General features: G+C 35.9%; 1 protein-coding gene across 13 annotated transcripts in view; it reads right to left on the bottom strand.

The window, feature by feature from the left end:
• Positions 1 to 22,553, bottom strand: part of ERC1 (ELKS/RAB6-interacting/CAST family member 1) — a 663,469-nt gene that overhangs the window by 313,071 nt on the left and 327,845 nt on the right. For all 13 annotated transcript variants that reach the window (XM_053557122.1, XM_053557121.1, XM_053557120.1 and 10 more), the window contains one exon: positions 19,967 to 20,102. In XM_053557122.1, the coding sequence (XP_053413097.1) occupies positions 19,967 to 20,102 (136 nt within the window). The remainder of the gene's footprint in view (positions 1 to 19,966; positions 20,103 to 22,553) is intronic.

The raw sequence follows: 22,553 nt of genomic DNA, 5'->3' as shown, positions 1-22,553 counted from the left end.
AAGAGATATCTGGAACTTGAAATCTGTCAAAGATAAGTCAGATTTTTCTCCCCACTTTGGAAGAACGACATCTTATTATTTAACATTCTTCCTAAGGAAAAGCAGACAAATCTTTTGTTCTCTTTTTGTTTTTCTAAATTTTGAAAAATGAGGCTTAGAAACAAGAATAGTCACATTTTGGTAATGTGTGCCATAGTCACCTTTTAAGAAAAAAGTTTTCATGCTTTTCAGAGATAATGTTATAAAATACTGTCATCTATTCCCATAAATAAGGTTCTGTCTTATACAAGGCAGTTCAGCTATATAAAAAAATGTTCTTTGTCAAAATCTTAATGCTTCCTGTTGGCCTGCTATGAACAGCAGAGTACAGTGAGAGTCTCTAAAATAGTACCAACATGGGGAGACAAGGAATGATGCCAGTCAAAACAAAGACCAAGATGGTTTATTTGGAATCAAAGAAAAAATTCTCTAAATATAAGAGAAGGGTTATGAGGGAAAGGCTGGCTGCAATAGTAAGTTCAGTCCTCTTAAATCCTCTAATGAATATTTGTAGGAACATAGGATTATGAAATAAAGATAGTTTTAAGTACGAATACACACTAATATTTCACATTATCAACTTTCTGTAGAAAACTCTGTCTTACTGCTTTTGTCCAATCTACCCTATCTTGCTGTTACTGTTTTATTTGGGGTGGGGGTTGTTTTGTTTTGAGGTCTCTTGAGAGGTTTCTGTTATCTTAACCTAAATTGAGGCTGAAATAGTTATTCCAAATAACTTCCCAGGAATCTATTTCAAACAAACAGCTTTACTTGTACACCTGCATAGTGTAAAAAATAGCTTTGCGGCTTTATCAGTAAGATTTTAAAGAGAGAAGATGATTACTAATTTTTCAAAACGTGGAGGATCAGTGCAGGTTTTCAAAAATGTAAACTTCCTCAAAATCACTGGTTAAACCAGAGTCTACCAGACAAAGCTCAGTGTGCAAGGGCACTTATTTAAAAAGTCTTCTGGACTTATTGGTAAAACTTATTTCAAAATCTTTCTCAATAATAAGGATGAAAAACAAAAGCCAAGTGAAACTATTGATAAAGCATCGGACTATTAAATAATATTTATGTGACATTATAAGTCGTGTAGCAGCTGAGTATGGAATCATTGCTCTAAGTAAATAAGGTAGCAGAAAGAGAATGAAGATAGTAAATCAACCTCAGCTTCGTTAACAAAGTCCATAACTATTTCATCTACCCAGTGAGTAAAATTTGGTCCCAACTTTAGTTTTGGAATCTTAACAGATACCTATTAAAGCAAACCAAGGAAGTTTCCTTTGTGTTGAACCACAGTTTGAATCTCCTTTTTAATAAAATACTGAGCCAATGAAAGAAATGAATAGGAAAAACTTTTAGTCCTATAAATACTGGAGTACCAAACAATAATATTGCTACATCTTACTTATAATCATTCTTTCCTGCCCTTGCCATTTCAAGAAGATTAAATACATTTCTTCTGTACTTAGATTATAATATGGGTACTCTTTTCTATAAAAGTTTAGAATACTGGAGAAAATAAAAGATCTTAAAACAGGCTCAGTGCCCATAGCTCAGTGGTTAGGGTGCTGGCCACATACACTAGGGCTGGTAGGTTCAAACCTGGCCCAGGCCTGCTAAATAACAACAGCAGCAACAATAAAAATAGCCAGGCATTGTGGTGGGTGCTTTGTAGTCCCAGCTACTTGGGAGTCTGAGGCAAGAGAATCACTTAAGCCCAAGAGTTTGAGGTTGCTGTGAGATGTGACACCACGGCACTCTACCAAGGGCAACATATCAAGACTCTGTCAAAAAAAAAAAAAAATCTTAAAACATTTTAAAGGGCCAAAAATGATTGCCTACAAAGAATTAAAACATCAGAAGACAATGGAGTTGTTAAAGCAAGATAGGAACCTAGAAGACAACTAAGTAATGCCTTCAAAACTCCAAGGGGGGGGGAGATTTTTTATCTAGAATTCTGTATCCAACTATCAACGAGATACGAGGATAGAAAGTAAAGTCACAAAAAATATGCGTCAATCACAGACTTTTTCAAGAACCTACATGGGTATGCTCTATTCAAATTGAAGAAGAAAATCTGGAAAGAGGAAGATGTGGGATCAGAAAAAAGGGGACCTACCACAGGTTGAAAAGAGTCTCCAAGATGACAGGGAGCCTACAGAGTTAAGTGCAGATCAGAACAGAGAGAGCAAACTTTTTCCAAGGAAAAAAGCCAATATAGGGATTACCAGAGAATAACTGATAAGGGATGACATACCTTACAATAATTATAATACTAGGAGGAATTTTTATAGTTTTGACAAGCAATTCAGAAATAAACTGGTGCTATGTATCAAATCAATCAAACAAACCTTCAAAAAAGGAAAAACTAAAATACACCAGGAAAAATCAAAATGCAGATCATAACATACATTGTAACATACTATGTGGCTTTATATAACTACGTGGAAAGGATGAAAAAAAGAATTATGTGTGGTTGTTTGTGTAAAAATGCTAATTCTTCATCACATATAAGAAGTCAACAGATAAGGCCCAAATAATATTAAAAGAGCAAAGTATGAATTTGAAAAGTTGGAAATGAACAGAAGAAACATCCAAAAGAGGTGGAAGTGGTGGTCTAAGATCACCACCCCAGGGATCAGGGTTAAACAAGAATGAGAAAGCTGACTGTTATTATAAGCCATACAGTATTATTTCACTTTGTAAATAACATATATACCTTGTTCTGGTAAAAAAAAAATCATAAGCAAATTGAAAGTTATGTTAAAAGTATAGTGTGCACTACATGTAAATTAAGAACATAAATAAATTCTGGAAACAGTTACAAATGTGATTATTTATATACTTATACTCTAAATACACAGGTTAACCACAGCGGAAAGAGTAGACTGGACAAAATGTATCCAGACAGTGCTACTCAACAAAAGAAAGTTAAAGAGAACAAATCATGAATGAATTATTAAGTCGTCATGCTCTTACAGACTTTTATTCAAAGTCCTATGAATTTCTTCATGGCATTAATTTGTATAAGTCCATCAGAATTATGATGAGAAATTCTGTGGTAACCATGAGATTCTCCAATAGAACAATTCTTAAAGGCACACTAATATTACAATAACTTCTGCTATCATTCCAAAGATATCTAAAACTTAATTTTATATACATATAAAATTACTTTTAGATATAATACTTTGTTTTTTTAGAGACAGAGTTTCACTTTGTCGCCCTCAGTAGAATGCCATGGTGTCACAGCTCACAGCAACCTCCAGCTCTTGGGCTTTGGGCTTAGGCAATTCTCTTGCCTCAGCCTCCCGAGTAGCTGGGACTACAGGCGCCTACCACAATGCCCAGCTATTTTTTGTTGCAGTTTTTCTGGAGCTGGGTTCAAAACCACCACCCTCGGTATATGGGGCCGGCCTACCCTACTCACTGAACCACAGGCGCTGCCCTAAAACTTAATTATCTTATAGCAAATGTCTAAGACACAGCACAGAACCAAGAGGTTCCAAAAATTTTCCCCATCTCCTTTTCTATGGAAATAGTTTCCATTTTTTTCCATACTTACAAAAATAGTGGCAAGTAGATTTTTATGGTAGAGTTTGACACAGAATTCTAGTGCTGCTCATCTACACTCAAGGAAAAAACCTCTCATATGTTCAATGCCTGTACTCTCTGAGTAGAAGTGACAGGTACCATCAGCTTCCTGTGGATATGTGAGTGTGGCCTTTTGACTGAATACAAATTTTACAGAACAAATCCTTTTTATTTTTTTACTTTTTTGAGACAGAGTCTCAAACTGTCGCCCTGGGTAGAGTGCCGTGGCATCTTAGAACACATCCTTTTTAAAAAAAGGGATTTGTTCTGTGAAGTTTGGATCTAGAGGCCACAGATCCCCCACCCCTAAGACGTCAGTTGGTAAAGATGTCGTACTGGACTTAAGAAAGTGTGAGATGCATAACTTCACATACTTGTGCTCTCAGGCCCATGTTTAAGGAAGTAGGGAAATAGCTGATGCCCCTAGGAAGTGCTTATTGGTAGCTCAAAGAGAGAGAATGATGACACCAGGGACAAGCTATGGCCCTGAACATGTGTTTTACATTCTCCGTATTTTCTCTTTTAAAATGTCCACATTCACCAGTCTTCATGATAAACTATAAGGTAATCAAGCCATTCTGAGTCTGTAATGCTGAAGAAATTTACACATAACTTCTGATATCCCTACTTCTTTCTATCCCTAGTATATTCAGGTTTAAAGGATCTAAAGCATCTGGAAATTAAGAGGTTGACTTACTAGAACTAAATGTAGCTACAGATTAAAGTTAAGGCAGGACACACCACACTTAATTTTGAGAAAATCATTTGAGAAAATCATTGCATTCTTAATTTACTACAGACTTAGAAAAGTCTTCTCAACTTCTTCAGCTAAATACGCTACATGTACTGTCCAATGCAGTAGCCACAGGTACTGAGCACTTAGTGTGGATAGTCCAAATTAAGTTTTGCATAAATACTAAATTTTGAAGACCTAATATTAAAAGAGGATGTAAAATACTTCATAATTTTCACATTGATTATATTTTAAAATAATATTTTAGATATATTAGATTAAATAAAATCTATTATTAAAATTAATGTCATGTGTTTCCTTTAATTTTTTGATGAGGTTATCAGAAAATTCAAAATTATACATGTGGCTCACATGAAATATTCAAAAAAAGGATATATAACATATCATGTTTGACATAAGTCTGTAACTCTTTTCCTAGCTTATAGAACATAAATTTGAATTACATAGAGCTCTTATGACAAACACTGCCAAGCAGTCCTGACGATTAATGCAGCAATACATTAATAATTTCAAATAGCATTTTTAATTCTGCCAACAGAGAACACCAAATTGTAGATATAGAAGGGGAAAAAAATTCAGATGATGGCAGATCACTATTGCTTACTGTTAGAGAATGAAGTACTTCAAAATTTAGCAGCTTAAGACAACAGTAAACATTTATTATCTCAGACAGTTTCTGTGAGTCAAGAACTTAAAAGCAGCTTAGCTGGACAATTCTGATTCCAGGGTTTCTAACCATGTTGTAGTCAAGATGTCACCAGGCTTCGCTCCTCCATGTCTACTTACATGGTTGGCAAGATGATGTAGTTACCGGCAGCCCCATTTCTTTCCACAGGGCTACTTGAGTGTTGTTACAACATGCAGACCGGCTTCTATAACAGCAAGTGATCCAAGAGTGTAAGGCACGTGCATCAATGTCTTTTATGATCTAGCTTCACAAGTCACATACCGTCATTTCTGCCTTCTCTTGTTCAAACAGAACAATCCTGACACAGTGTGGGAAATGACTACACGATAAATATCAGAAGGTGACGATGACCTGGAGTCATTTTACAGGATTCTAACCTACAATGCGCTGTGAAATGACAATTTTAAGTACCTGATGTAGCTCCAGTATGATTATCAATGAAGACAAAATTTCTTCTAAGAGAAAAATGCCTAGTAGGTTAATAGAACTTTTACTACAAAGATACAGCCTTCAGTATGAGATTATATTAAAATGGAATCTAACATATCTAAAACAAAGGGTAGATAGTAATGTTAAGGCAACTAAAAAATTGGGATACAGATCAGCATATCACTGGATGTGAAATCAGCAAAATATGTATTATATCAGAAATTATTCAGAATAAAATCTACAACTGGACTAAATTATAAGGAGAGATGTTTCCTTGTGATTATAATAAAAGTAGCGTAATTCCACTCAATTTACTAATCATTCAGTACTGAGAATACTCACTGATATGCCCAATCATCAAAATTTAATTCAAAAAAATTATTAGGTAAATGCTAAAAAACATATACAGTGGAGTTTTGCTAGTAAGTTTAGTCACCACACTGAGTCCTCACATTTAAATATTTTATGAGGACTCACATGCCAACCTATTATTAAAGAAACTATGAAGATGGAATGCTCATTAAAGGCCATTAAAGTGAAAACCCTCCTTAAACTCCTGATCCCTCATGAATTTTCATGGTAACTGATTCTACTCTTAAAGCAAAGGAAAAAGTTAAACAAGAAGTTTTAAAAAGCCAAAACCAGGGTCTAATTCAAAATTACACATTGTGTATTTCAAATTTGCTTTTTAAAAAGTAGATTTTAACAGTTCTCACCACAAGGAAATAAGTACGTAAGCATATGTTAATTAGCCTATTTGATCAGTCTATAACATACACATGCATTGAGACATCACGTTGTACCCCATACATATATGTATAATTATTTGCCAGTTAAGAATAAAATGAAATTTGAAAAAAACTATAAATATAGGACACATGTGTCCTCTTCAGAGTTTAACAGTTTTATAGTATTCACTATTTTTTTAAAAAAGTTTTTAATTGGCAGCCTAGAGAAACAAGAAGAGAGAGAGAGATTTATACCCTTTACTAGCCCTAGCTGGATATTGAATTCTGTTTACACAATACAGGCAACACTAGAAATTAAGAAAAGTTCTGTGTGCCACAGATACCTCACTAAACAGCTATATAGAGATAATCAAGGAACACAGTTTACTGTCTTAAATAGTTAATATTACCTAAAATGAAGGCAATGTCTTTAACTGATAATAATCGTATTTGCCCTCACCAAAATGAACACAGACCATTTTTCCTTCCACTGGATTAAGTAACTGAAGCCTATCTTTGCCAACTACACTTATTAGCTGAGGTCAAATGAGAACACTTCACTCACAAGTATAGGGTTCAAGGCAGGAGATATCCCTTTTGGGGGTCTGGTAGAAGGAGAAGAAGGGGATAATTACGAAACAATTCCCTCCTCCTTAAATAAGTAGACTCCTGTGGTCAAATGAGACTTGGCAGAAGCTGAGACAGCTGCAACTGTAACTTCACTCCAGCCGATCAACAGGGAGACTGCATCCTTTAGCAACTTCCACAAGGCCACCCCCAGTACATCCCTCGGAACTTTGCTTCTTGTCGTCAGCTCTGTCAACATCAAGCCATCTATCACTGCAGCTGTAAATTCTAGCCTACAATGCACTTTTCTTTCGAATCAAACATCCAGTATAGAAAGCGAAGGCAAAGACAAGGAGAAACAGCAATTAATTTGTCATTCCCTTCAAACATCTCTCTTAAAAATTTTTTAAAAGGTTTCATCATATAGTAACATGAAATGAAACTAGCTGATAATGACAGATCTCATTAAATTTTTCCCCTTTTCAGCAACAGAAAGAAGGTCAATTCAGATTTCGCATAGTTATCCAAGGTAACACAGCTTCTCACATCCTTTTGCCCTTTTCCAGCTCTTACTCTGACTTGGTAATGGAGGCCATTTATTTGAGGTAATATTAAGAGCTGCTTCCTTGGGAGTAAACACCACTTACCAGACAGACTTTATCATGTTCTGAAAGATATTAACATTAATTGCTATCCATTATCTTTAATGTGAAGAAACAGCAGGTCTTTATTACCCTCAGCCCCACTGCTGATCCTGCCTCTCTCTTCCCTATCCCTCAAGTATACATACACAGGCAGAAAATTTCATCAAAATCATTCAACATGTCAGAATTCATTTACCAAATTCTCAATGCTTTCTGGGGGTAAAGAAAAAGAACCCAAAAGCCAGAGGAAGTCAATTTTAAGAAAAAAAGTTAGCCTAATACAGAGACAGAAATTGGTTACACACCAACTACTTTTTTTTTTTTTTTGTGGCCGGGGCCGGGTTTGAACCTACCACCTCCAGTATATGGGGCCAGCGCCCTATTCCTTTGAGCCACAGGCGCCACCGCACACCAACTACTTTTTATTTTAAGGCAATGGTTTATAGACTAAACTTTAAAAACATGTACTTTTTAAAACCTCAAATATATCCTCTCAGGAGTTTGAGACCAGCCTGAGCAAAAAGTGAGACCCCAGCGGCACCTGTGGCTCAAGGAGTAGGCCGCTGGCCCCATATACCAGAGGTGGTGGGTTCAAACCCGGTCCCAGTCAAAAGCTGCAAGAACAAAAAAAAATGAGACCCCCATCTATACTAAAAATAGAAAAACTGAGGCAAGAGGATCGCTTGAGCCTGAGTTGGAGGTTGCTGTGAGCTTTGACATCACAGCACTCTATCCAGGGTGACAGCTTGACCCTCTGTCTCAAAAAAAAAAAAAAAAATTCTGGTAACTGGGTACGAGAAACTTGGGCAAGACCATGGGGTTTACCTAATCTTAGGACATTACAGATCTCTTACCTGTGATGCTTATAAAAAGCACAAATATACATTTTCTAAGTCATTACCAAAAAAATCCCAAAAGGGAGGTTGACCCTTCCTTTTTTGAGGCAAAGCTCTTAAAGAGTAACCTATGGAATTTTAGAAAATATTTATTAGAATGCTGAACTGAATATCAAAGTTTCAAAAAAAATGTTTACAACTAAATTTTTAGTTTTTAAGACTTTTTAAGTATAACTCAGAGGTCCTATTGCCTTTGAGGTCTTGGAAGGACTATATACATGTCTGCTCTATTTCCTTAAAAACAAGAAAAATCTTATTGGAGACCACCTTCCAAACGCAAACCAAGACAAGCTCCCACAGTAACACAAAGGAAAGAAGTTAACCTTTCATTTCACTGAAGCGAAAACGTAGTAGTCTACTTTTAAGAATTTTAGTACCAAATTTAACTTTACTCATTATTCCATGGAAAGCTTTATTTTACTTTTTGTTTTGTTTTCTTTTTGGCCAGGGCCGGGTTTGAACCCACCACCTCCAGTATATGGGGCCGGTGCCCTACTCCTTGAGCCACAGGTGCCGCCCAAAGAAAGTTTCTTTTAATAAGCTCAAAGGGTATGGTTAAATGTTCCCACACAACTGGGCTAAACTTAAAGAAAGGGAACGGTCCAGTAGGCCATACGTTAGTCTTACCAATCAACATTTTCAATAAGTTTCATTAGTTATCAAATGGAACCAAATTTCCGCCAGAGAGAAAAGTACTGTAGAGTTGATAACAAAGACTGCACAGTTTTTGAAAATAATTTTAAGGCTTGTTTTTGCTTTTTCTCTAAATGGAAAAAAGTGGCACAGCTTGAGATAGGAGCTTTAAAAAGATACATATATAACCAACAATTTGAGTAGATGCTTCACCTGCAGGTAAATAGAATTTTCATGTGTAATTTCAGCAACTATCCACAGGGTAGTAAAAATAGATGCCGATTTGTATGTACACTTATCCAGTATAATCTCTTATTCCATTTGATATTCGTTAAGAACACCACAAAAATTACCTTCCATATAGAAAAAGCCCTACTTTGCTAGGGAAAAAAATTAAATTAAAAAGAAAGAAATGATACAGACCTAAATATTTACATAGGCAAAGGAGAAGTTCTGAAAAGAGGAAACCAAAATTTATTTTTATTAAAAACAAGAACTTTAATGTATTAGACATATGCAGCATTGACAGAACATCACAATACTATTTCTGGAAAGAATATTTCTAGAAAGATGTTAGACATCTTTTATTTATTTTGTGTGTGTGTGTGTGTGTTTTTTTTTTTTTTTTTTGGCCGGGGCTGGGTTTGAACCCGCCACCTCTGGCATATAGGACCAACGCCCTACTCCTTGAGCCACAGGAGCTGCCCAGATGTTAGACATCTTAATCCTTGAAAAAGTTTCCTTAAATAATTACACACATGGCCAATCTGAAAATGAAGGATAAGTAGTACTCTTCACTTCAGGAAAAAGAAAAATTCTCTTATCAAAATTGAAAAAATTGTTTTTGTAGGTATAGCAAATCAAATCAATTTAATTTTCGGAGAAAAACACAAATGTTTCATCAACCATATATCTAAGAAGAGAATATGCTTAAATATATGTAAAGCAGATTTTCCCCATATCTACTTCAATTGTTTTCACTTTCTCTTAACTTTTGTCTTAATATTTGAGTCTCAGGAGAGCTGACTCACCGGAACCACAGCATTCTTTCAGCAACCCCATTAATCTTTCTGACAGCCCCTCTCTCAACGTTAAATCCAGATACTTATCTTTGTTATAAACAAAAACAAAGCTCCAAACCACTCCTGATATGAGCCCTCCTTTCAGTTCAATCTACTCTGCATTATTGGAATGTGACTAAAACTTTCACCTTTATTAAAAGATGTATTTGAATGGTATAGCCCAAAGAATAAAAATATATAAGGCAAACATTCTCAACTAAGGAAGATGGCATTTCTTTTGTTAAAATATACAAGGCTCTTAAAGAGTACTCTATGGAATTTTAGAAAATATTTATGCAAATACTGAGTTGAATATCATTCACAGTTAGAAAAATGTTTTATAACTAAATTTTTAGCCTTTATTTTTATTATGTATAACTCAATAATTACAGCTGTAATTAATGAATCTATATAAAACATTGTTTCAGAAAGGCTAAAACAAAATTTTAAAAGTAAACTATCATATACAGCAGATATAAACTAGCTGAGAAGGAAAAAGAAAATTGATTAACGCTGGGGCAATTATAAAACAATATACTGAAAAGTATAAACACAATAAAGCATAATTAAATATACAGGGTAAGGAACAATAGATAAGATGATAACAATAACAGTGTAGAGTTCAACTCCTAATTTTAAGGCAAAATCTTTACATGGTAAAACTAGAAATCCACAGGGGAAAAAATCTGCATAATTAGAAGAACACAGATTTGGAAATCAATAAATTAACACCAACATTTATCAGCTTATCCACAAACGAGCAGCCATGTTTATAACCATCTTACGTAAAGATAAGGTTAAAAACATTTAGAGAAGACTGGCTAAATGGAAGACTCCAAATGCCAAGTCTCAATATTTGTGTTCCTCCCCTCAAAATTCATACTTAGGTATACATCTGCCTGCATAAGGCTTTCAAAGACTTCATTATACAAGGATAATCAAAATTCATACGTTGAAATCTAATTCCCAGTTTGATGGTATTAGGAGGTGGGGCCTTTGGGAGGTCATTAGGTCATGAGAGCAAAGCCTTCATGAAAGCTATTAATGAATGCCCCTACAAAAGAAGCCCCAGAGAGCTACTCTGGCCCCTTTACCATGTGAGGACACAGAAGGAAGGTACCATTCAGGAACAGAAAGCACCCTCACCAGACACCAAATCTGCTGGTGTGCTGATCTTATTTTAATTTAAACGGTTTTTCCACTAATGTTCTTTTTCTTATCCCAGCAATTCAGAATCCTGCAATTCATTTAGTTGACATTTCTGCTAAATTTCCTCTAATCCGTGTGTAACAAGGCTTGGTCTTTCCTCATCTTTCATAATCTTGACATATTTAAAGTATACTGCTCAGTTATTTTGTAAAATGTCCCAGCATTTGAGTATGTCTGGTATTTTCTCATTATTGGAATGAGGTTATACATTTTTGGAAAGAATAACACAGAAATTATACTATTTCTTTCTCATTGTGTTGTATCAAGGGGATTGTGATGTCAACGTGTCTTACACAAGTAACGTTAATGTTAAACATTTTGTTAAGGTGCTGTCTGCTAGGCTTCTTCGCTGAAAACTGAACACTTCCTTTTACAGTACTAAACATCTTGGGAAAGACACTTTGAGACTATTCAAGTCCTGTTTATCTTCAAACTTTTACTGACTAATTTTTGCAACGATCAATGGATCATGTCAGCAAAAATTATTACCTGGTTGTTTGCCTCCTGGTGATTTTCTTTTAATCTGTTTGCTTAACTTATTAATTAAAATTCTTTTGTAAGAAAAAGTTGTTGCTATTCCCCCATTTATGCATTTGACTACTTATTTATATCAGTGCAGACTCATGCATATACATTTAATTCTTTGGATTAAATTCAAATACTATCAATTTTTGTTGTTGTTGTTCAGATTGCTTCATTTCTTTATTAAAGCTGCCAGTCCCCTTTGTGTAGATGCACCACAGTGGATTTAAATACTCTCCTATGTGGGCAATTAGGTGGTTTTCAATATTTTGCAATTACCAACAATGTTGTAGGTAAACTTCAGCATATCTACCCTGTTTCCCTGAAAACAGGACAGTGTCTTATTTTAAGGTGTGCTCCCAAAGATGCGCTAGGTCTTATTTTCAGGGGATGCCTTATCTTTCATGTAAGTAGGTCTTATTTTCGGAGGAAGTCTTATTTTCAGGGAAACAGGATATTTTTATATTGTTGAACATGTACCCTCAGATACATACAGACATGAGGTAGCTGTGTTGACAGGTATCTGCATATGTAAGTATATGATAATTATAACCCACATATCATAAAAATCACTTTGGGATCTTTAATAATTTTTAAGTGCAAACGTTTGAGACTTTGTGCTATATATCATTGTAATAATTGTCTAAAACACAAAGATAAAAACACAAGATAAAACTGAGTGACAATGCGATGTCTTAAGGAACAGTATTCATAGCTAAGGCCATGATAAACTATGGCAAAATGTTTAGAATCTATGGGAGCCTTGTATTCTCTCAAATTTTCAGGTGTCATTTTCATTTCACATGTAAAGAATTTGTTTACTCTCATCAGAACACTTTATTGTGTTGAATCAAGAACAAAAGGAAAAAGTAACTACAAATTCCAAACTTACTTTCTGCCAAAAAGGAATATTTTTAATTTTATCTGAAGTATTCAAAGAATGGAAAACTGCAAAGGTCTTTTCAGAATCCTTTCAAGATAAAATGTGGAATTCTGAATTAAATACAAAAATATAGTACAACAATGACAATAAATGAGTGAATGCCACATCAATCAGCACAAATGAATCTCACAAAAAATGTTGAACAAAACATATGACAAAGGAATAAATACAATGACTCCATTTATACGAAGTATAAAATATGCAAAATTTAACTATACTTTTTATTTGGGTCATAATAGTAATTTCCTGTGTAGGAAGAGAAGGGACAATGTTTGCAAAAGAATAGACGCAGGGTGGACATAAAAGTTTGTGTGCAATTTAAAATAGTTTGACTATAAAACCCCAGCACATTGTTCCCCATGACTGCATTAAGGTACACAGCTATGATTTAATAAAAATAAATAAATAAATAAAAATAAAAAGAAGAAGAATATTGAAAAAAAATAAAATAGTTTGACGTAGTAAACTGCACAAGAAGTTTACGTCCACCCTGTATAGATACGATTTCTGGGATGCCATCAATATTCTTTTTTCTTAAATTTCAGATTAACACAAGGGCACACATGATTAGGTTACACTGTTGAGCCCCTCACCCAGGAGGTGTGCCATATGCTACTACTTTGTGCCCATTAGGTGAGAGCTTGCCCAACCTCTTCTTTCTTCCCCCTCTACCTTTCCTCTTTCCCCCTTCCCCTACTTGAATTTAATTGTGTTTTTCTCACATATGGGCATGTAGCTATATCTACTAGTTTCATACGAGTATTGAGTACATTAGATGCTTGCTTTTCCATTCTTGTGATACTTTACTTACGAAAGGGCTAATAACCAGAATCTATAGAGAACTCAAACTAATCAGCAAGAAGAAAGTAAACAATCCCATTTATCACTGGGCAAGAGACGTGAGCCTTCTCCCAAGAAGACAGATGAATGGCCAACAAATGTGAAAAAATACAAATCATCCCTAATAATCAGAGAAATGCAAATCAAAACCACCTTGAGATATCACTAACGCCAATGAGAACAGCTCACATCACAAAGTCCAAAAACCACAGATGCTGGCCTGGGTGTGGAAAGACGGAAACATTTATACATTGTTGGTGGGATATACAGCCTTTTTGGAAGGATGTATGGAGAATTCTCCAAGCGCTAAAGGCATACCTTCCATTTGATTCCACAATCCAATAGAAGAAAAAAAACTTATTACCATAAGAATATTTGCACTGAAATATTTAATGCAGCTCAATTCACAATTGCCAATGTGCGAAAACAATCCAAGTGGCCACCAACTCATGAACAGATAAATTAACTATGGTATATGTATACCATGGAATACTATTCAGCTATAAAGGAAGATTATATCTTTTGTATTTGGAGAATTCATCTGGATGGATTTGGAGAGAGAAGTCATTGACCTTAACAGTGTAACTGGCAATATGTGAATAACAAAAGGTGAAAATGAACATTCCAGATTAAGTTTTTTTTTTTTTTGAGACAGAGTCTCACTATGTTGCCCTGGGTAGAGAGCCATGGCATTGCAGCTCACAGCAACCTCAAACTCTTGGGCTTAAGCGATTCTCTTGCCTCAGCCTCCCAAGTAGCTGGGACTACAGGCACCCGCCACAAGGCCCGGCTATTTTTCTGTTGCAGTTGTCATTGTTGCTTAGCTGGCCTGGGCAGAGTTTGAACCCGCCAGCCTTGGTGTAACCACTGTGGCACTGTAACCACTGTGCTACGAGCGCCGAGCCTCCAGGTTAAGTTTTAATCTTCACAAATAAAGAAAACACATTTAACAGTTTTTATTAACATGCTTACAATTGATTTTTTTTTTTTTTTTTAAGAGATAGGCTCTCAGGCTGGGCACAGTGGCTCATGCCTGTAATCCCAACACTCTGGGAGGCTAAGATGGCTGAATCAGCTGACTTCACGAGTTTGAGACCATCCTGAGCAAGAGTTGTGGTGGGTACCTATAATCCCAGCTACTTGGGCAGCTGAGGTAAGAGAATCTCTTGAGCCCAAGAGTTTGAGGCTGCTGTAAGCTATAAAGCACAGCACTCCACAGGGGCAAGAAAGTGAGACTCTGTCTCAAAAAAAGAGAGAGAGAGAGAGAGAGAGATGGGACAGAGATACTCACTCTGTTGCCCAGGAGTACAGTGGCACAGTCAGGGCTCACTGAAACCTTGAATTCCTGGGCTCAAGTGATCCTTCTGCCTCAACCTCCCCAGTAGCTGGGACTACAAGCATATGCGACCACACCCTGCTAACTTTTATTTTTTTAAGATGGGGGTGGCGGGGGGTGTGTGTGTCTCAATATGTTGCCCAGGCTTGTCTTGAACTCCTGGCCTTAACTGATCTTCCTGCTTCAACCTCCCAAGTCACTGGGATTACAGGCATAAGCCACCACACCTGGCTTTAAAACTAACCACTGAATGCCAAGATGGCATCTGATAAAGATGAAATATTCATTTCTTAACAAAGTTCAAAGCATTAAATATGAAGCATTTCCTTTTAACATGATTTATATATTTTAATCCTAGAATTATTATAACACTTAAAGAAGAAATACTAATTTCTTCCCAAGACAGAAATAAGGCAATAATGTTACTTTTTCTTTCTCCTCTTCCATGAAAACATCAATAGATCACTCAAATAAATATCCAGAAATTCTAAAACCAAAACATTAAGATAAGAATTTTTAAAACAAATAAGCCCAATTAATTGCTATTCCTCTATTCTATGAGACTCTAAAATATGGCTAAAGTCATTCGATTACAACTGTATGACAAATATGCTCATATGTTCTATAGTTTTCCAAAGTTAATCATGAAAAATTCATCCATATTAATACAGGGTGTCCCAAAAATTGCCCCTAAAGTCACTATACACAGGGAAAATTGGAAACTTTAGTTAAATATGTCTGTATTTACAGAATCTTCAGTATAAAATTTTACAAAATATTCTCTACATTTTGGCTACCTCTTATAAACTATAATGAATTTCTCATTTTCCTTATGTACGGTGACTTTAGGGGTGATTTTTGGGACCCCCTGTATTCTGAATAAAGAACTAATATTCAAATTGTTTCAGTTTTTAAACCCCAGCACTACAGTCTGGATGAATAATCTTTGCTGTGGTGGCTGTCCTGTACATTATGGGATATTAAGTAGCACCGCTGCCCTTTACAAACAGCTAGATGCCAGTAGCATCACTCACATTGTGATAGCTAAAATTATCTCCAGAAATTGACAAATATCTCCTCAGGACAAAACAGTCCTTGATTGAAGAATACTGTTTTAAATACAGTAACATGAGACAAATTTCTCTCATAATTCTATCAAGAAAAAAAAGTTTTCTGCTAATAAAATGGTGCCTGCCTCCTTTCATAAAATAATTATAGATTCTCTCACGTTTTGTTCCTTAAGTCACTAAAGTTGTCCCCTTTGGATTCCAAAATCTACAGGTATTCAAGTCTCTTGAATATACAGAGACTTGAATAATGGAGTAGTATTTGCATATCACCTATGAACACTTTCCCATATACTTTAAATCATCTCTAGATTATTTGTAGTAACTAACACAATGTAAACATTATTTTCAAATACAGAAAAGAAGATCAATGATGAACCCTATGTCACCATCATTCAGCTTCAATAATTATCTAAAACATGGCCAATGCTTTGCCATTACCACTGGAATTTTAAAAAAGAAAAAAAACAATGCTAGATAGGAGGTTGGTATCCTAGCAATCTCCAAATTATTTTCTTAATCTTATTATGAAACTTTTGGACTTAAAAATACTGGATTTGTATTAAACCACTTTAGTCATTAGTCCTTTTTATGTTCACATAGTTCATCCAAAGCCAAAGATAGCCCCTTAATTCTTGTTCTTCTATTCTCCTTATATGACCCCAGTAGTTTTGACAGCATCTTAACTTTTGATATTAAATGTAGCTATAGTGCAGCACTTTTCAAAGTTTGGTTCCTAAACCAGGAATGTCATCAACACCCTGGAACTATCAGAATGCAAATTTGTGGGGCTTACCCCAAACTCAGTGAATCGGAAACTCTAAAGACAGGAGAAAGAAATCTATTCTTTATTTTTGATGTTGTGGCCCTGGGTAGAGTGCGATGGTACCATCATAGCTCACAGCAACCTCAATCTCTTGGGCTCAAAAATCCTCTTGCCGCAGCCTCCCAAGCAGCTGGGACTACAGGTGCCCACTGCAACACCCAACTAGTTTTTCTATTTTTAGTAGAGACAGGTGTCGCTCTTGCTCAGGCTGCTCTCAAACTCCTGAGCTCAGGCAATCCACCTGCCTTGGCCCCCCAGAGTGCTAGGATTATGGGCATGAGCCACCACGCCTGGCCCAGAAATCTATTTTTTAAAAAACCCTCGGGTGACTCTAACAGATACTAAAGTATAACGATAACTACTAATCTAGGTTTATCTTACATGCTTCCTTCTCCAGTCCTGGAACCAACCATTTCTTAAAGAATCCCTATCTTCTTTTTGTAGTAATCACACAAAATGATCACAATCTCAGTGCTAAGGAAATCCACTACCATGGGCTACCATCTGCAACAATGTGATTAAGAAATGTACTTAAGTAACAGAGTAAAGAACTGGCATTAGATTGAAGAACTGACTAGATTATAAATGTAGTCCAGTGCTAATTTGTAGCCCAGGGCTATTTTCACTATTTTGGATTGCATTACTTGCACATGCCCACCAGCTATCATTTTTCATAATTTTGATATCTATCATATACTGAGACACCTTGGAAAAGTCAGTTATCTACTCTAGTTTTCTCTATGTATAAAAAAATAAGTAAATAATATTTTGCATCTTAAATAAAATAAGAGATTATATATGAAAGGACTTTTGCTTTTATTAGAACTGATAGAAGATGGGAAAAGTATCTTTTGTTTACAAAAATAGCCTGGTTATAGAAAACATTACATTGGGGTGAGGGAAGAAGACAAACAGAACAGTTAAGGGGCTAAAATAAAAACAGACTTGCCATAGCCTAAAATATTTTCTATAATTAAAACACAATGTGGTCATCATTCCAGATGGGAGGTTAAGTTGATACCCTAGAAGTAGTCAAATTATTAACCAGTTTCATAAAAATTAAAGATGCCACTTCAAACTTATGAGCAATGAAATACCTTCCTATAAACATTCTAGAGAAATAGTTAGCTATACAGGAAAAAAAAAATCCTCACCACACAAAAATACCTAAAGGTGACCAGGTGTCGTGGCTCATGCCTGTTGTAATCCTAGCACTCTGGGAGACCAAGGGAGGTGGACTGCTTGAACTCAGGAGTTGGTGACCAGCCTGAGCAAGAGCGAGACCCTGTCTCTACTAAAAATAGAGAAACTAGTTGGGCATAGTGGCGGGTGTCTACAGTCCCAGCTGCTTAGGAGGCTGACGCGAGGGGACTGCTCAAGCCCAAGAGTTTAAGGTTGCTGTGAGCTATGATGCCAGGGTACTCTACCCAGGGTGACAGAGTAAGACTCTGTCTTTAAAAAAAGAATTTTTTAAATAAAATTAAAATAAAATGAAATAAAAGGTAAAAAATGAAAGCATAGCGCTTAAAAATGGTAAATGTACTCTTATAAAAATTGGTAAATATACTCTCAAAATAGGGATAAAGTAAGCAAAAAATCCATGGGAGGAAGCTAACATGGAATGGAGAGAGATCTGAATTACATTAAGAAACAAATGAAAATTCAAGACATGAAAAAACATTCAATGCCATTTGTCATCAAAGAAATATAGATTAAAACAAAAATGAAATATTTTTTACCCATTTGAGTTCCATTTTTTAAAAAAGGAAGAAGAATAGGAAAAAGAGAAAATTGCCTATATTAACTGTTGGCAAGGATGAGGGAAAACTGGTATGCTGCTTTTTCTAAAGTTAGTGTATTTGAGGAAATTAATACTTTTTCTATAAGGAGTATAATCAGTAAAAGTTACATAAAAGAAAAATTTTAAAAAAGAAATAAAGGGCAGAGTCTTCGTGTCTTAAATGAATTTGTTATAAAGCCTTAAAAATGGCTTCTATGTAACTCTCTAAAGCTCTCCAGTAAAGATTATATAAGTATGCAATTGTGGCATACATGCTACATCAGATCCAAATAGAAATTTTAACCAGAGAAAAACAAACCTAGTAGTGCCTTAGTAGTCTTATCAGGAGTGTCAGAGGATTCCAGCAAATTTATGGTATTCTTCTCTAAAATCTAACCTTCATCCGGAAGCAGTTTGGTCAAGATAAATAGGGCCAGGCGTGGTTGCTCATGTCTATCATCCCAACACTTTCAGAGGCCCAGGTAGGAGGAACACTTGAGGCCAGGAGTTTAAGACCAGCCTGACCAAGAGTGAGACACTGTCTCTTCAAAAAATTGAAAATTAACTGGGCATACCTGTAGTCTCAGCTACTTGGGAGGCTGAGACAGAAACATGGCTTGTGCCCAGGAGTGTGAGGTTGCAGTGAACTATGATGATGCCATGGCACTCTACCCTGGGCAATAGGCTACAAATCAAGAAAGTCTCAGTTAAAAGCACGACTGAGCCACTTATAAAGCTTAGGAATTCAATGTCTCTGAGTCTATTTCCTCAGAAAATACTGAGAAGGTGAGAAAAAAAATGAATGACCAGGGCCTAGTTTCAAATACGGGAATCTAATTGGCCCTTAGAATACTGTAGTTGCTACTAATGTTATTTAGCCTGGTTTAATTATTTGTCAATAATTAGATTTATACATCAATTATCATTCCATTGAAGTAAAAAAAATAGAGATTATATGTCCTATATGACTGTAAAAGGGAAAAAGAAGGAAACATTCAGGAAAGAAAGGTGGAAGGGAAAGAAAAAGAAGAATGGAAAAAAGGAAGAAAGACACAAACCAAGATTAGCAATGCACTTTAATGAATGGGACTGGCAGTTACAATGACAACCCTGAAGCTTAATATAATCCACTCATTAAATTGTCATCGAACTTACCAATTGTGATCAACTTCAAGCAAGATGAACTTTCTCTTATGCTGAGGTGTCTTCACAAAGCTGTGGAATAAAACTTGTATTTTCTATTTAAAGCCATTCCTTTATTGTTAAACAGTTCATCTGAGAGGAAGGCAGCAAGCAGGGTTAGAAAGAGAAAAAGAGAGGAGGATAAAGATGAAGAGAAAAACAACAGGCGGTTATGGATCAATCTCTTCACCCGATCCTTTCAGATTCTCCTCGCATCCTAACCTGTAGTTGCTGGGAGCTATCGTTGAGATTATCCTCCCTTCGTCGGGCCTCCTCTAGCATCTGTGCACTCTTCTTTTTTTCCACTTGTTCCTTGTGCTTCAGATTTGCTACCTTCTTATTCTGGTCTTTCACTTGCCTAATAATAGGAAGAGAAAAATAAAATCTTGTATATGTATACACAGAAAAGAATATGTTATTTATAGACTTACATCAGTGACATCAAGGAATAGCTGAAAACCAATAAAGAATACCTCCTGTAAAATGTTTTCAACAATCCAAATTCTGGGCGGCGCCTGTGGCTCAAGGAGTAGGGCGCCGGTCCCATATGCCAGAGGTGGCGGGTTCAAACCCACCCCTGGCCAAAAACCACAAAAAAAAACACAATCCAGATTCTTTCATACCAATGTAAGCAAACTGTTGACAACATTATCTTTAACGAACATGTATTTCAACATGTACTTTATAAAGCACAATGAAATCATGAAACAAAAGGCAACATAGGATAATTTTAAATGACAAAAACAACATCAAGCCAGAGATTTATGTTGCAAAATTAGAAGCAGTCTCCTGATAACAATGCACTGAAACATTAAAATGGATGATTAAGAAAGATTTTGTAATATCACTCTAATTTTCCTATTATTAAATATTTCAAACACTCACAAGGCTATACATTATATATATGTGTGTGTGTGAAAACAGTGATATAAAGATCTAGGAACCCAGTTACAGGAAGAGAACAGTATACCTACTTCTGAAGCTCCTCCTAACTCTTCTAAAAAAAATGAAGAAAATGGAACACTTCCAAACTCATTTTAAGAGGCCAACATTGCCCTCATACTGAAGAAAGATAAGGACTGTACAAAAGAAAAAGAAAATTAAGGCCAACATCCTTGATGAAACTAGATCAGTGGTTCTCAACCTTCCTAATGCCGCAACCCTTTAATAGTTCCTCATGTTGTGGTGACCCCCAACCATAAAGTTATTTTCATTGATACTTCATAACTGTAATTTTGCTACTGTTACGAATGGTAATGTAAATATCTGATATGCAGGATGGTCTTAGGCCAAAGGGGTCTCGACCCACAGGTTGAGAACCACTGAATTAGATGCAAAAATCCTCAACAAAATACTGGAAAACTGAACTCAACAGCATATAAGAAGGATTATTCAACATGATCAAGTGGGATTTACCCCTGGAACACAAAGACGGTGCAAAGTATGCAAATAAGTAAATGTGTAAATGCTGGGCATTCTACATTAACAGAATGAAGAATAGAAGTCATATGATCACCTGAATAGAGACAGAAAAAAAACCTGACAGTATCAAACACACTTTTGTGATGAAAATACTCAATGAATTAGGTGTAGAATAAATGTACCTCAATACAATAAAGGTCACATACCCAATGGTGAATTGCCCCAAGATTAACAAGACAAGGGTGTCCACTTTTACCACTTCTATTCAATACAATATTGGAAGTTGCAATCAATTAGTTAAGAAAAAGAAATGAAAAGCCTACAAATCAGAAAGGAAGAAGTTACATTGTCTGTTTACAGATGACATGATCTCATATACAGAAAACCCTAACTGCACATAAAAAACCTGTTAAAACTAATAAACACATTCAATAAAGTTGCCGAATATAAATCAATACACAAAAAATAGTTCTGTTTCTATACACTAACAGTGAACGAACCAAAAAGGAAATTTAAAGCAAAAAAACAAACAAATAAAAAAAAACCCTCTCATTTACAATAGCATCAAAAAGAATAAATATGGGCGGCGCCTGTGGCTCAGTCGGTAAGGCGCCGGCCCCATATACTGAGGGTGGTGGGTTCAAACCCGGCCCTGGCTGAACTGCAACCAAAAAATAGCTGGGCGTTGTGGCGGGCGCCTGTAGTCCCAGCTACTCGGGAGGCTGAGGCAAGAGAATCGCTGAAGCCCAGGAGTTGGAGGTTGCTGTGAGCTATGTGATGCCACGGCACTCTACCGAGGGCTATAAAGTGAGACTCTGTCTCTACAAAAAAAAAAAGAATAAATATTTGGGAATAAATTTAACCAAAGAGGTGAAAGATCTGCACACTGAAAACTGTAAGACCAAAAAACTAAAAAAGATACAAACAAATGGAAAGATAACCTATGTTCAAGGATTGCAACAATTAATATTGTTAAAATATCCATAACATCGGCTTGGCACCTGTAGCTCAGCAATTTGGGTGCCAGTCATATACACCAGAACTGGTGGGTTCGAATCCAGCCTGGGCCTGCCAAACAACAATGACAACTACAACCAAAAAATAGCAAGGCATTGTGGTGTGTGCATGTAGGCCCAGCTTCTTGGGATGCTGAGGCAAGAGAATAGCTTAAACCCAGGAGTTCGAGGTTGCTGTGAGCTGTGATGCCACAGCACTCTACCAAGGGCAACATAGTAAGACTCTGTCTCAAAAAGAAAAAAAATATATATCCGTAACATCCCAAAGTGTTCTACAAATTCAATGTAATCCCTACCAAAATATCAATGGTAATTTTTCACAGAAATAGAAAAAATAATCCTGAAGTTCCTATGGAACCTTAAAAGACCCA

The sequence above is a fragment of the Nycticebus coucang genome, chromosome 12 (assembly GCF_027406575.1).
Source record: "Nycticebus coucang isolate mNycCou1 chromosome 12, mNycCou1.pri, whole genome shotgun sequence".
NCBI classification, from domain to species: domain Eukaryota; kingdom Metazoa; phylum Chordata; class Mammalia; order Primates; family Lorisidae; genus Nycticebus; species Nycticebus coucang.
Note: the sequence above shows the minus strand (reverse complement) of the source record. Positions and strands in the feature narration are given on the sequence as shown.